The sequence below is a fragment of the Chrysochloris asiatica genome, unplaced genomic scaffold (assembly GCF_000296735.1).
Source record: "Chrysochloris asiatica unplaced genomic scaffold, ChrAsi1.0 scaffold00031, whole genome shotgun sequence".
Taxonomy (NCBI): Eukaryota; Metazoa; Chordata; class Mammalia; order Afrosoricida; family Chrysochloridae; genus Chrysochloris; species Chrysochloris asiatica.
The window spans coordinates 1,792,706-1,806,368 of NW_006408549.1; the positions used below are offsets into that span (position 1 = coordinate 1,792,706).

At 34.9% G+C, this 13,663-nt stretch overlaps 1 protein-coding gene across 3 annotated transcripts in view; it reads right to left on the reverse strand.

The window, feature by feature from the left end:
• The window catches only part of VPS13B (vacuolar protein sorting 13 homolog B (yeast)), a 1,072,080-nt gene that overhangs the window by 782,938 nt on the left and 275,479 nt on the right, over positions 1-13,663 (reverse strand). For all 3 annotated transcript variants that reach the window (XM_006859183.1, XM_006859184.1, XM_006859185.1), the window contains 2 exons: positions 11,375-11,509; positions 10,296-10,469 (listed from right to left, as the gene is read on the reverse strand). In XM_006859183.1, coding sequence (XP_006859245.1) covers positions 10,296-10,469; positions 11,375-11,509 — 309 coding nt within the window. The remainder of the gene's footprint in view (positions 1-10,295; positions 10,470-11,374; positions 11,510-13,663) is intronic.

Genomic DNA, 13,663 nt, shown 5'->3' on the forward strand with positions numbered 1-13,663 from the left:
GACTCGATGGCATCTAACAATGACAGCACATAACAAAGGAAGCTATTTTCTCCATTGGTACATATATGCAGAAGGAGAGGTTAACAGGAAGAAGCACAGGCACAGAATCTGAAAGGAGGCTAGTATGTAACAAGGAATTGCTATTTATTCAAACCCTTGACCATCTTTCTTAAATGTTCATTTATTTATTCATTCCACAAATATTTCTTAACCACTTCCTATATGTCAGGCAATGTTAGTTACTGGAGGCAAATGATAAGCAACCAGTGAGTAACTCTATCCTTATGAAACTCACTGTCCAGTGGAGAAGACAAACAGCATTCAGGTCACACCATCTATAAATGTACAGTCATACATGCTGCTAAGGAAAACTACACTCAATCCTCACTTATTGATATGGTTACATTCCAAAGATGATGTCATTATACAAAAACTGGCATCATGTGAAATGGAGGATAGCAACATCAATTCACAAACTAATGGACGACTACATCACCAGATAACTACCAAATTCCATCATTACTTAGTTGCCAAACCAACAAAACTCAGTGTCCAGTCCAGCTGACATACAGCCTACCCATTACAATCAGTGTTATTCTCACCTTGCACTTCACCATTCACTACTGCCAGATGTGTGTCATTAACACAGAAAACAGTCTGCTTTTTTGGTGTCATCAATAAGAGATTTCAGACAATGAAATAGTCTGTAAGTGAGAGATAGGTATGTATTTTACTATGAAAGAACGTTACAGGAGAGTTGGATCAAAAAGTGAAAGGGTGTCAATGATAGGAAAGTCTTACTTGAGGTGATTTTTAAGTTAAAAATCTTAAGAATAAACTGGAAATCAACAGACAAAAGATGAAAAAGGCCAGGATATTTATCAAAATCCAAGAAAAAGACAGTATTTCCAAAAGCATAATCATCCTTGAGAAACTGGGTGATTCAGTAGTAGGTTTGGAGCATGTACAAAGCAAGGAGCATGTGTAAAGAGGACTCCTAATATGGGCTTAGACACAGAAATGGTTGGCCTCGAGTGGCTTTGATTCTAAGATTATAGTTATTTGTGATCATTTTAGATTTCTTTATAGCACACATGCCAAAAATTATATATTAATACTACGGTTAACAAAATATAGAAATTTCTAGAAATCAAACCTTGCTACAAATCAAAGGCAATATATAGGATGTGGAAAAAAGCCTGGTGTGGCGCTGGACTGTAAAATCAGTTTGAACCACACTTCAGCAGTTCAACCTCAGCAGCCGCTCCTTGGAAACTCCATACAGGATCACTATGCAATAGAACCGACGCGAAGGCACTTAACAACAATATTTAAAAGCACATAAAAATGTTCAGAACATATTTTAAAATATTTTACATGTATTAGTCATAGTCAATGAAGAACTTCTAGCTACAAAGACGCAAGAGATGCATTTGGTTTCTCTAATTAACTCCTTCATGTCTATACAAATGTGCTGAATGAATGAATCAATGAATATATATAACCTGGGTTGGCCTACTGTATTTCCTGTAAGAGTCCAGTTGTTCTTACATTGTAATCAGTCAGTCAAATGCAGAATACAATTGGGGGTGGTGGTTGGAGCAAACAAAGTGGAGAAAAAGGAAGAGGGACTTGCTGAGATTTAAAGGCAAAGTAACACTATGAGGTCATGAAAGTGTGGGTCTTTGTTATTATTATTAGGTGTTATTAGGTGCCATTCAGTCAGCTCTGACAAAATAGTGACCCACTGCACAACAAAATGGCCCACCACTCACTCCTGTGCCATTCTCACAATAACAATTATGTTTGAGCCCATTGTTGCTGCACTGTATCGATCCATCTTTTTGTGGATCTTATTTTTGGCTGACCCTCTACTTTGCCAGACATAATGTCCTTCTTCAGGGCCTAATCCCTCCTGACAACATACCTAAAGTATGAAAGACAAAGTCTCACCACCCTAGTTTCTAAGAACATTCTAACTGTACGTGTTCCAAAACAGCTTTGTTTGTTCTTCTGGCAGTTCATGCTACTTTAATAGTTACTGTGAGGATCTAATGCAATAGGCAGATTGATTTATTGACTGCCTCCATCAGTATAATATACTGTGAAATAATATCTCTGACAACTTCAGTATTTTCTGTCCATCATGGTGCTCCTTATTGGTCCAGTTGTGAGCATTTTCTTTTCTTTACACTGTGGTACAACTCAGACGAGGGCTATATTCTTTCATCTTTATCAGCAAGCGCATCAAATCTTCTTTGCTTCCTGCAAGCAAGGCTGTGTCACCTGCACATCCAGCCCTGATGCCAAATTCATCAGATTGTTTGCTCAACACACAGACTGAGTAAGTCGGTGAAAAGAAAAACCCTGATACATACCTTTCCTTTGTTCTGTTCAAAAAACTTCTTCTTCATCTATGTACATAATCCTCATAAGCACAATTAAGTGTTCTGGAATGTGGATTTTTCTCAATGCAATCCACAATGTGTTATGATCCACACAGGTCTGAATCTTTAGATAGCACTTAATAGCACTCATGCAGAAGTTCCTTAGATTTAAGGGCTATTAAAGTTGCAAGATGCAATGTTTGGCAATATGAATTCCAAAGCCATTAGAGTTAAAAGACAAAATGATAAAGTCTTAAAACAATAGTAAATGTTATAGTCAAAAACCCCAAGTTCTAGTTCAGAATCTGACCTGCTTAACACATGAACTTCTAGGTCATTTAACCTCTAGGCTCGTATTTTCTCTTCTGTATAACAGAAATAATACCTGCTCTGCCTAAGAGGTCTTGTTTTGTACACTGTAAAATAATATATACAAGAGTCATTTTTAAATGGTAAAATATTATTTTATAATGAATTTACTAATATTGTTGTTGGGTGCCATCATAGTGACACCGAGTCAAAGTGACACTATGCACAACAAAATGAAACACCGCCCAGTTCTTACGATCATTGCTGCTGCCATTGTGTCAATTCATTGCATTAGGGGTCTTACTCTTCTTCTCCAACCCTCCACTTTACCAAATACAATATCCTCTCCAGGAGCCAGTCGTCCCTCCTGATAATACTCATGCCCAAAGTATAAGAGACAAAGTCTGGCCATCCTGGCTTTCAATGAGCATTCTGGCTATACTTCTTCCAAAACAGATGTGTTTGTTCTTTTGGGAGTCCATGGCACTTTCATCATTCTCCTTGAACATCATAATTAAATGCATCAATCCATCTATGGTCTCTTTATTTATGGTACAACTTTTGCATGCATACGAGGTTACTGGAAATACTGTGGCACCTCAGTCCTTAAACTGATATCTTTGCTCTTCAACACTTTAAACAGGTTTTGTGCAGCAGATTTGCCCAATGCCATAATTTGATTTTCTGACTGCTGCTTCCACGAGTGCTGATGGATGATCCAAGGAAAATGAAGTCTTTGACAACTTCAATCTTTTCTCCATTGATATAGATGTTGTTTATTGGTCCAGTGGTGAGAATTTTTGTTTTATTTGTATTGATATACCACCCACACCAAAAGCTGGGTCTTTGATACTATCAGTAAGTATTTTATGTCATTTTAACTTTAAGCAAGCAAGGTTGTATCATCTGCATATCTGTTAATAAATTTTCCATCAATCCCGATGCCACATATTTCTTCATATAATCCAGCTTCTCGGATCATTTGCTCAGCATTCAGACTGAATAAGTATGGTGAAACAATACAACCCTGGTGCACACCTTTCCTAATTTTAAACCATCCAGTGTTCCTTTGTTTTGTTTGAACTGCCTCTAGCTCTATGTACAGGTTCCTCATGAGTGCAATTACGTGTTGCAGAATACTCATTCACTGCAATGCTGTCCATAGCTTGTCATGATCCACACAATTAAAAGCCTTTGCGTAGTCAATAAAGCACAGGTAAACATCTTTCTGGTATTCTCTGCTTTCAGCCAAGGTCCATCTGTCTTCAGCAGTGATATCCTTCTTTCCACATCTTCTAAATTTGGCTTGAACCTCTGGAAGTTCTCTGTCAATGTATATTTGCAGCTGTTTTTGTATTATCTTTAATAAAACATTACTCACATGGGATATCAATGATATTGTCTGATGGTTTCCTCGTTGTATTTGGGTCACTTCTCTGAAGAATAGGCACAAATATGGATCTCTTCCAGTCAGTTATCTTCCAAATTTCTTGACATAGATGAGTGAGTGCTGCCATCAGTTTGTTGAAAGATTTCAATTTATATTCCATCTATTCCTGGCACCTTGTTCTTTGCCAATGACTTCAATGCACCTTGGACTTCTACCTTCAGGATCATTGGCTCTTGATCATATGCTAACTCTTCAAATGGTTCAACACTGACCATTTCCTGTATATTCCTTCTATCTTCTTTTGATGCTTTCTTCATCATTCAATAGTTTGCCCATAGAATCCTTCAATATCACAAGTGGAGGCCTGAATTTTTTCATCAGTTCCCTCAGCTTGAGAAATGCTGAGCATGTTCTTCCCTTTTGGTTTTCTAATTCCAGGTCTTTGCACATTTCATTATAATATTTGACTCTGTCTTCTGGAACTGACCTTTAGAGTTTTCTACTCAGCTCTTGTACAGTCTCACTTCCTCCGTTTGCTTTAGCATCTCTACACTGTACAGCAAGTTTCAGATTATCTTCAGACATCAATTTTTGTCTTTTCTTACTTTCTTGTCATCTTAATGACCTTTGCTTTCTTCCTGTATGATGATCTTGATGTCACCCCACAACTCTTCTGGTCTTTGGTCATTAGTGTCTAATACATTAAGTCATTTCTTGAGATGGTCTCTAAATTCATTTGGCATATGTACAAAGTCATATGTTGACTCTCGTGGACTTTTCATTTTCTTCAGTTTCAGTCTGAACTTCTATATGAGCAACTGATGGTCTGTTTCACAGTCTGCTGCTGACCTTGATCTGGCTAATGATATGGAGCTTTTCCACCATCTCTTTTCATAAATATAGTCAATTTGATTTCTGTGTATTCCATCTGGTGAGGTCTATGTGTATAGCTGTCTTTTAAATTGTTTAAGAAAGGTTATTTGCAATGAACAAGTCATTGGTCTTGCAAAATTATATAATGTCCAGTACTGTTTCTATCGCCAAGGCCATATTTTCCAAACACTGATCCCTTCCTGTTTCCAACCTTTGCATTCCAATCGCCAATAATTATCAATACATCTTGATTGTATTTTTTATCAATTTGAGACTGAAGGAGTTGGTAGAATTCTTCAATTTCATCATCACTAGCTTTAGTGGTTGGTGCATAATTTGTTGTGTAAATTTTAGAAACTGGCAACATCTGGTTCTACTTGTAGGTGTATGGATATTAACCTATCACAAACAGCACTGTACTTCCAAGACAGATCTTGTTCATTTCTTTTTCATAATGAATACAATGCCATTCCTCTTTGATTTGTCATTCCAGGCATAGTATATCATGTGACTGTCAGACTCAAAATGGCCAATACCAGTCTATTTCAGCTCAGTAATACCTAGGATGTCCATGTTTATGCTTTCCGTTTCATTTTTGACAATTTCCAATTTTCCTAGATTCATACTTCATAATTCCATATTCCAATTATTAATTGATGTTTACAGCCATTTCTCCTCATTTTGAGATGGGCCCCATTAGCAAATGAAGGTCCCAAAGACTTTATTCTCATTATCATAGTCAATTGTACTTGGAGGAGACAGTCACATTTCAATTGCCTCCAACCAGAGAAGCCCATCTTCTGGCACTGTATCTGACAATAATCTGCTCAGATTCATTATGTTTTGATATTCAATATTCTGGTGTTTACAGTGTTCTACTCTAAGCTATTCATAATATTTTCAGTGACTAGATATTCAGAAGTAGTCCTTCTCTCCTACTTCCTATTCTTTCTTTGTCTGGAAGCTCAGCTGAAACCTGTCTACCATGGGTGCCCCTGCTGGTATTTAAAATACCTGTGGCATAGCTTCCAGAATCACAGAAACATGCAAGTCACCACACACCACAATATAAAAAATGGCAGTGAGTGGTGGTTTACTAAAGTAGTATCCAGTCTTATTAATTCCTAATTCCTATTAATAAAACTGTCCATTTCCTCACATTCTGAAATCACAGTCTAAAGGGTGTTTCTTTTTCTAATTTCGTTCCTCTAAAACTTACTTTCTTACTGACTTCTATCTGCTAGCACGAAATTTGATGGTGCCCAGTTGTAAGTTTGCCCTCTTCAATTTGATGCTCAATGGCAGCTGCCTTCTACACACAATGCCACAATCTTCACACTACTATAAAATTTTACAACTTGGCTACCCAAAGTGGGGGTGAGGGGGGTGAGGGAAGGGCCTCCAAAGGCAAGAAGTGACCGGCTTACAAGCTTTCAAGAGGGACTCTAGTTGTGGCGGGGGAAGGTAGAATCTCCACTGAGTGGTTTCCAATCTGTAGAGACAGGGCTAATGAAAGGAGACAGGAATAAGACTCTTGTGGTACAATAGTGAAAAATTGCTATCCGGACTGACTGTGAGGGTCGGAAATGTACAGGTAGATATTTTGTAACAAAAGGAGGGGAGTGATTGATTTTGCAGTTGAGGAGCAGAGGTCCTGGGACCATCAAGTGAGAAGAGTGGAGTGCGGGACCCTACCCAGAGAAGCAGTGACCCTAGAAATGGAGGCAGAGATGATGACATGGACAGATGGAGTGGCTGGGGACTCTGGACTCATGGAGGGAGAAGGGCTGTGTGCTGATGATGCTGGAGGGGATTGTAATCATTGCAATGAAACGAAATACAATAGGATGAAAGCTGTTGTTCTCCCATGTAAACTCTCATAATTCACAATAAAAACTTTGAAAAAATAAAGTAAAATTATACAACTTGTCTCCTTAACTGTTTCTAAAAATGGAATTACTTTCTGCTTTGAATTCTTTTTGTTGAAGCCAAGTGTTTTAGTAATGGATGGTGTTTTAATGGAAGTTTAAAAAAATTTCTTTGAGGTAATACAATTTTTGATGCAATTAATGGGACACATATGGCACCAGGGGTCTTCAGATTTATAAAGTTATACAGGCCCCAACTAGATGGAACCAAGCACTAAAAGTGGGACAAGAGCTTCCCATAAATACAAGAGGTGAAACTGTGGCCTGAGAATCATGGAAGTGTTAAGTCACTTCAATGATTACTATTCTACACTTAAATTCAAGTTGTATACACTCATGGGAAATGTTTACAGATGTTTACAAACAAACATGTTACCTGGAATGTTCTGTTAGGAAAAACAAAACCAACAGGGATTACGTTTGTTTCCCTTTAATTGTTCCTAGAGAAGGTTTAAGGAGCCCGGGTACCTGTGGATTATAAACTTGGCTGTTTCACCTCAAGGGTAGCAGTCTGACTCTACCAGCCACTCAACATGACAAACATGAGGCTTACTGCTCCTGTAAAGATTTATAGCCTTGGAAGCCTTATATAGGGTAACTGTGACTTGGAACCAACTCTGTGGCATACAAAGACCACCATAGGAAGGTTTAACAAACCTACTTTGGTTGGTTCTTTTCTTTAAAAAAAAATGTAAGAAAAAACTCTTTGTGTCTGTTTCATTTTTGTTAGGCACTCTAATTTCAAAAAGCCAAAGAAAAGTAAACGTAATCATTACTTATCACGTATTTACTGATAGTCTACTGTATAAAAAACATTACTGTAGACAGTGAGGAAAGAACAATGAAATAAAGAAAATTCTGCCCAAAGAAAGTATAAATTCTAATACCAGTGGAGAGAAAAACTCTGTATCTATAGTATGTGAACTAAGAAAACGTAGAGAAGAGTAGGGAAATAAGAAGTGTATGTAAGTGTATACGTGCAGCACGTAAGTGAGAGAGACAGAGAAATTTTATAGCGGGTAGCCAAGAAAGTATTTGCTGTGAGAGTAGTAGTTCAGTAAATTTGAAGGACTAATAAATTATTTATCTCTTCATTTAAGATTTTGTGTGTGCTCTGTCTATACCATCAATTAAACACACATGCACACACACACACACAGTTTATTTAAATTTTGCCAGCGGTAAATAAGATTAATCAGAATTATTTTACAGCTGGCTTTGAAAATGAATATTTATGAGGTCTCCAAAGCATATCATAAATACTTAAGCCTTGAATGTGGGTGGCACTTTCAGAGTGGATAGTAATTATAAATCTACACATACCCTAAATAAAATATGTGGACATAGTTTAACAACACATTACAAGTTAGGATTAAAATATACCCAAAGGAAAATTTTAAAGCATCAAACACATGATCACATTAAAACTTTACACACAAAGCTTTAAACATATATATCACCAGTGACGACGATTTGGTAAACTTAAGAACCCCTTCCCCCCTCCAAAAAAACAGTAAAACTGTACCCTGTAAAAAAAAAAAAAAAAAAATCATAGGTGTCAAAGATAATTTTTCTTCCAAAAGTTTACCTTTAGGTCTACATAAAAGGTTAAAAATGAAAATACATTATTGTTTCCATAGAAATGCATTTTAATAGCAATGAATAAGCTGAATATTGTTGAGGAAACTATCATATTATTATTTAAATAATTCTGACTCATTCTAACTGTGTACAATAGCAAACCAAATAATGAGACCTTGTTCAACTCAAGAATATGTAAATTATATGCAAATTCAAGTAAGATCAGTCCTTACAGAGAGATCCAATTCAGAACTAGATGGTCTGGTCATTTTAATGATATCTTACTGATTTGAAGACTTAGAATGTAATTGATGAATCCTGACACTATTATATTGATAATTATATAAAAGAGTTTACTAACAGCTTATTTCAAGAATATATAAATAGGTATTAACAAAGGTATAGTTTTTATTTAAACACCAATTGTTTATCCATAAAATAAAGACAAATCATGCAGGCTGAATCTGGCCTTCTACCAATATTTGTAAACAAAGTTTTATTGTAACACAATCACACCTGTTCATTTACAAAGCCTACAATCTTGGCTATCTGGCTGTATAAGAAAGTTTGTTGACTTAAAAGACTGATAAAATATTTTACCCACAGACAGTCTTAATTTGCATTTTGGCCTTATCCTCATATCATTCTTTAATTTCGATTTTATTCCCTTTCTCATCAGGTTAATATCTTCTTTTTATGAATATTGTTTTCGGAAGCATGCGGACAGAAGTCCTCAAACATCTCCTTTTAGATACTAATTTCAAATTTCTAACATGGATGCCCTGCACCTGTAAATGCTATTATAACAAAATTTATACTGTTACTCTACCTCTGCATAATTCCCACTTGTGTGTGATAATGTTCAAGTTAATATTAAATTCCATACAGTCTCTGTCTCAACAGTTCATTACGAATCCTTTGATAGTTTCTACTGTGCACTTAGAGCAGTGATTAATCTAGGCCTAGTTTATTTTCTATAAACTACGACACCTGCTGAATAATGAGAACTGGGCTCAATTGTCAGGAAGCTTTTTGAGGCTACTTCCTCACTGACCAAACAATTCTAAACAAAAGATTCAGACCCTTAACCTTTTATGAAATCTATAAATAACTACCTAATTTCTAGACTCATTAAACTACAAACTTTGACAACACATAGGCTAATTTAAATGCATAGCTAGTCTAGGTCTCTATCTACCACACCTTTTTTCCTACCCTTTAATGATCCTTGGGCTAAATAATATCACTAGAAGTTATTACGCAATTTGCTATTATGGAACTGAATAAAATGACACAGATGTACTACCAGAAAAAAAGTATCTCTAAGAATTTAGATCTTGCCTGCCTCTTAATTTGTTTATTGATTCCACTTTTATAGCCTTTTACTTTCTGAAAAACTGCAGAAGCCCCAGACATTTAATTTTAATATGTCAAACTGTGGTTTATAATCAAAGGACTAACACCTTAAGAAAAAAAAATCCACTTGGTAAGTTTTTTAAAATTTCTTTTACTCATTATATCCTATATTTCAAAACTCATTAGATTGAAGAGATATGAATCTGAGATTAAATGCAATATATACAGCTTAATTATCACCCAAATAAAAATTTCAAACATCATTATACCTTATAAACACAAAGTGAATTATTAAAATTGGTAAAAAAAATATTTCATTTTAATTTCCAAAAAGCACAACTGCAAAGAATATCCTAGTGGATATAAATTGTTTTTAAAAATACAAAGGAAGAAAGGGGGGAATCTTCTATTGTAAAACATTTTCTGGAAAAGAAAATGCAAAATAAGGGCCAATGATAGGTCTGTACTTACCAGGATTGTGGCGGTAGTCCACATACTGTGGCACTTGGATGGTGAAGGCTATCCAATCTGGAGCTAAGAGTGACTCTGGCTTCCTACTTTCATTGAGCCACTTGCTACTATGAAGATCTTTAGTGTCAGAAGAACCCTGAAGCAAGGGAATGAGCTTCTCTTTTCCACTATCACCTGAAGAGAAATATTTATTTAAAAAAACAAATCTCATGAAATACAATGTTAACAAAGCTTAAGAATGTTTCATCTTAAAATATCCTCACAATAATATATAATATTTCAATTATATTTGGTAATTTTAGTAACAGTATTTTTAACTCTTAAAAAAAGGTGTATAAACCTTTTGGTAATAAATGTAGAGTAAGTTCAGGAATTTTAGTAAAACAATTTGAATATAATGTATTCTAATCTTTTAATATACTCCGTACATCAACAAATTTATGTATTTTAGTTTGCAATAAAAAGATTAAAAATAGTTTAAGAAAAATACTACAGAATAAAATATCCATTAGAAGGTAAAGTTAATTAAAGCAAACAACTGAGTTTTCTGTTTAATTCAATTATACTCACAATATTTCAAGTTAATTTTTAGTGTCATATATATCTTCTGGTAGCGTAGTGGTTACGAATCGGGCTGCGAATCTTAAGGTCAGCGGTTCGAAACTACCAGCCGCTCCGCGGGAGAAAGATGAGGCTTTCTACTCCCATAAGGATTTACACCCTCGGAAACCCTGTACAGGGTCGCTATGGGTCAGAACCGACTCGACGGCACTTAACAACAACATATCTATATACATCCTAGTACCTCAAAAGTACAAGAATAAACTTTCTTTTAATTTTCCCCCTCATATCCATTCTTAAAACTAGGCAAAGATTTTTCTTTACATAAAAAATAGTTTATTAAAGTCAAGTAGTATCATCTTAGGCATTAAAAAATTTTAAAGTAAAACTGAAAAATGTAAAGCCTCTGATTCACAGAAACAATGAGTAAATTCTTGTTTCAGTAACGCTCCTTGTAAAATGCAAGGCCAATTCTCCTATACAGGCAATAAAGTTTTACACGGTCCAGCTGCACATACCTGGGGCTTTGGCACAAATTTTTATTGATCCCACGGTCCCAGAGGCACATTTGACCAATGATGTGCTGCAGTACTTCAATTCAACATTCTGGACCGAGCCCTCAAGAGTTGGCAGGGGATTCTTAGATTTCACACCTAATAAAAGAAAACTGCAAATGTACTACCCCGATTGAATTTAAATAATTTTATATTCCTTCACCAAGACATTTAAACTTAATTATACTTTAATTATCTACCTCAGATGTTCTTACAGTATTTGTGTTAGGTTTCATAGTTTGGTGTTTAGGAGGTGAAAGGATGCAATTTAAAAATAAATGGGCTGAACTCTCATAGCTATACTTATGCAGTAAAGTCTTGATTAGCCAAAATCAAGAAATAAAAGTAAAAGCACAAATATGTTTCATTTTTAAATTAAAAGACAGCTAAAAATGTCATATTTGGTTTTAAAATTTTTAATAGGATTTTTATTTCTGAAATACATTTAATTTATACAAGTATTATTTAGGGAGGAACATTTAACTCATACAAAAAGACTACGACTAATAAACAGATTTCCCAAAATACCTTAGGTGAGGTGAGGAGGAACAAGATAGTTGTAAGTTAAAAAGCACTTGTAAGTTAAAACAGTTACAAAACAGTTGTAAATTAAAATAAAATGTCTTATAAACTTAGGTGACAAGTATTGCAAATAAAACAAAGTCAATGAATTCTATGAAAAACAAAATGTAGATATTAAAGTCTCTACTATGTGATGAAAGATATAAAAGCACATAAGGTAATAATTAAAATGAAAAAAAGATGATTGAGAAAAACTTAATTCCAAAGGGAAAACTTCAATGTAAAGCTCTAAGTGATAGGTCAGAATTATACAAGTAGATAAATGTTAAGACCATTTTATTTATAATATTACAAAAATGTCAACAAATTCAAGTAATGAACTAACAATAACTGTGTGGTAACTATGTGTTATGCCCATTATATTAGTTAAAGTTCAGGACAAGCATATATATAGATATTGATATTACTATTATCCTCATTTTACAAAGAGGATACAATAAATTACAGGTGATAAGTTTTTTGGCCAAAAAAATACAGTTTATAAGGGAAAAAGCTAAAGGTTTACCACTATCTGATGCTTCCATAGAAGACTTAACCACACATTATGCCTATATTTATGAACATCCATCTACATAATTCCTCTTCCTTTTTCCTTTTCATATTTTGGTCTAATAAATACTACATAAAAGCAAGCTGCAAAAAAGTTACTGGAAAATGGAACTAAAAGATAATGGAAGTTTTCCATGAAATTTTTGAAATACATACTATCCTCTATTTGTGAGGCTCTTTTAGAGAGAACTATGTAAGAATACTTTTTAAAATCAAAAGTTTTCTATGAAATACATGGTTAACATCTTCTTTGGTATATATAATATATTCTACCTTTTCACTTTAGGAGTGAAACTCATACTTGAGTGTGCTCCAGAAAATCCTAACAGATAATGCTGAGTCTTTAGGAAGTGTTGCCCATAAATCTGCAATTTAACTAACACACACAGATACTTGAAAATGGTTAGAGGGCATCAGACTGACAAACATCTTCTAACATATCCTTACTTCAAAAGGACCTATCTGGACATTATAAAATTGTGTGTAAACTGGTAGAGAGATGGAGTGGCTGGGGACTTTGAACTTAGGGAGGGAGAAGGGCTATGTGCTGGAGGCCAGGGGGCAGGCTTTTGGGTGTACCCTTTGGTTGTTTCAATGGTTATACATTCCTGATGTACATCCAAAAGAAGCAGAGGGAATGGAAGCAAATGCTGTTGAATGATGATGCATGCAGGGGACTGTAGTCATTGCAAAGAAACAAAATACAATAGGATGAATGTAAAGCTGATGTTCTCCCATGTAAACTATCACCCAATTCAAAATAAAAACTTTAAAAAAAAAAATGTGTGTAAACTGGTTGCTGTTTTCCAATATTCACCTCCTGTATTATTGCCATTTGAGAGCATAAGTTATAATCCTATGGTCTAGGGAAGACCTTAAGGAACCTATGAAATCTATAAAATGGAATCTAAAACATTGGGGATTTGCGTATTTTTAAAGACATTTTTATCAGATTCTCAAAATCCATGATTCAAAAAAATAAGAAACAGTAACTGTTACTGTTGTTAGGAGACATTGAATCAGTACTGACTCATGGTAACAGTAAACCAAAGCATACCCGGTCCTACACCATCCTCACAATTGTCAGAAAATAAACTGATGCCAGAAAAAAAAAAAAAAAAA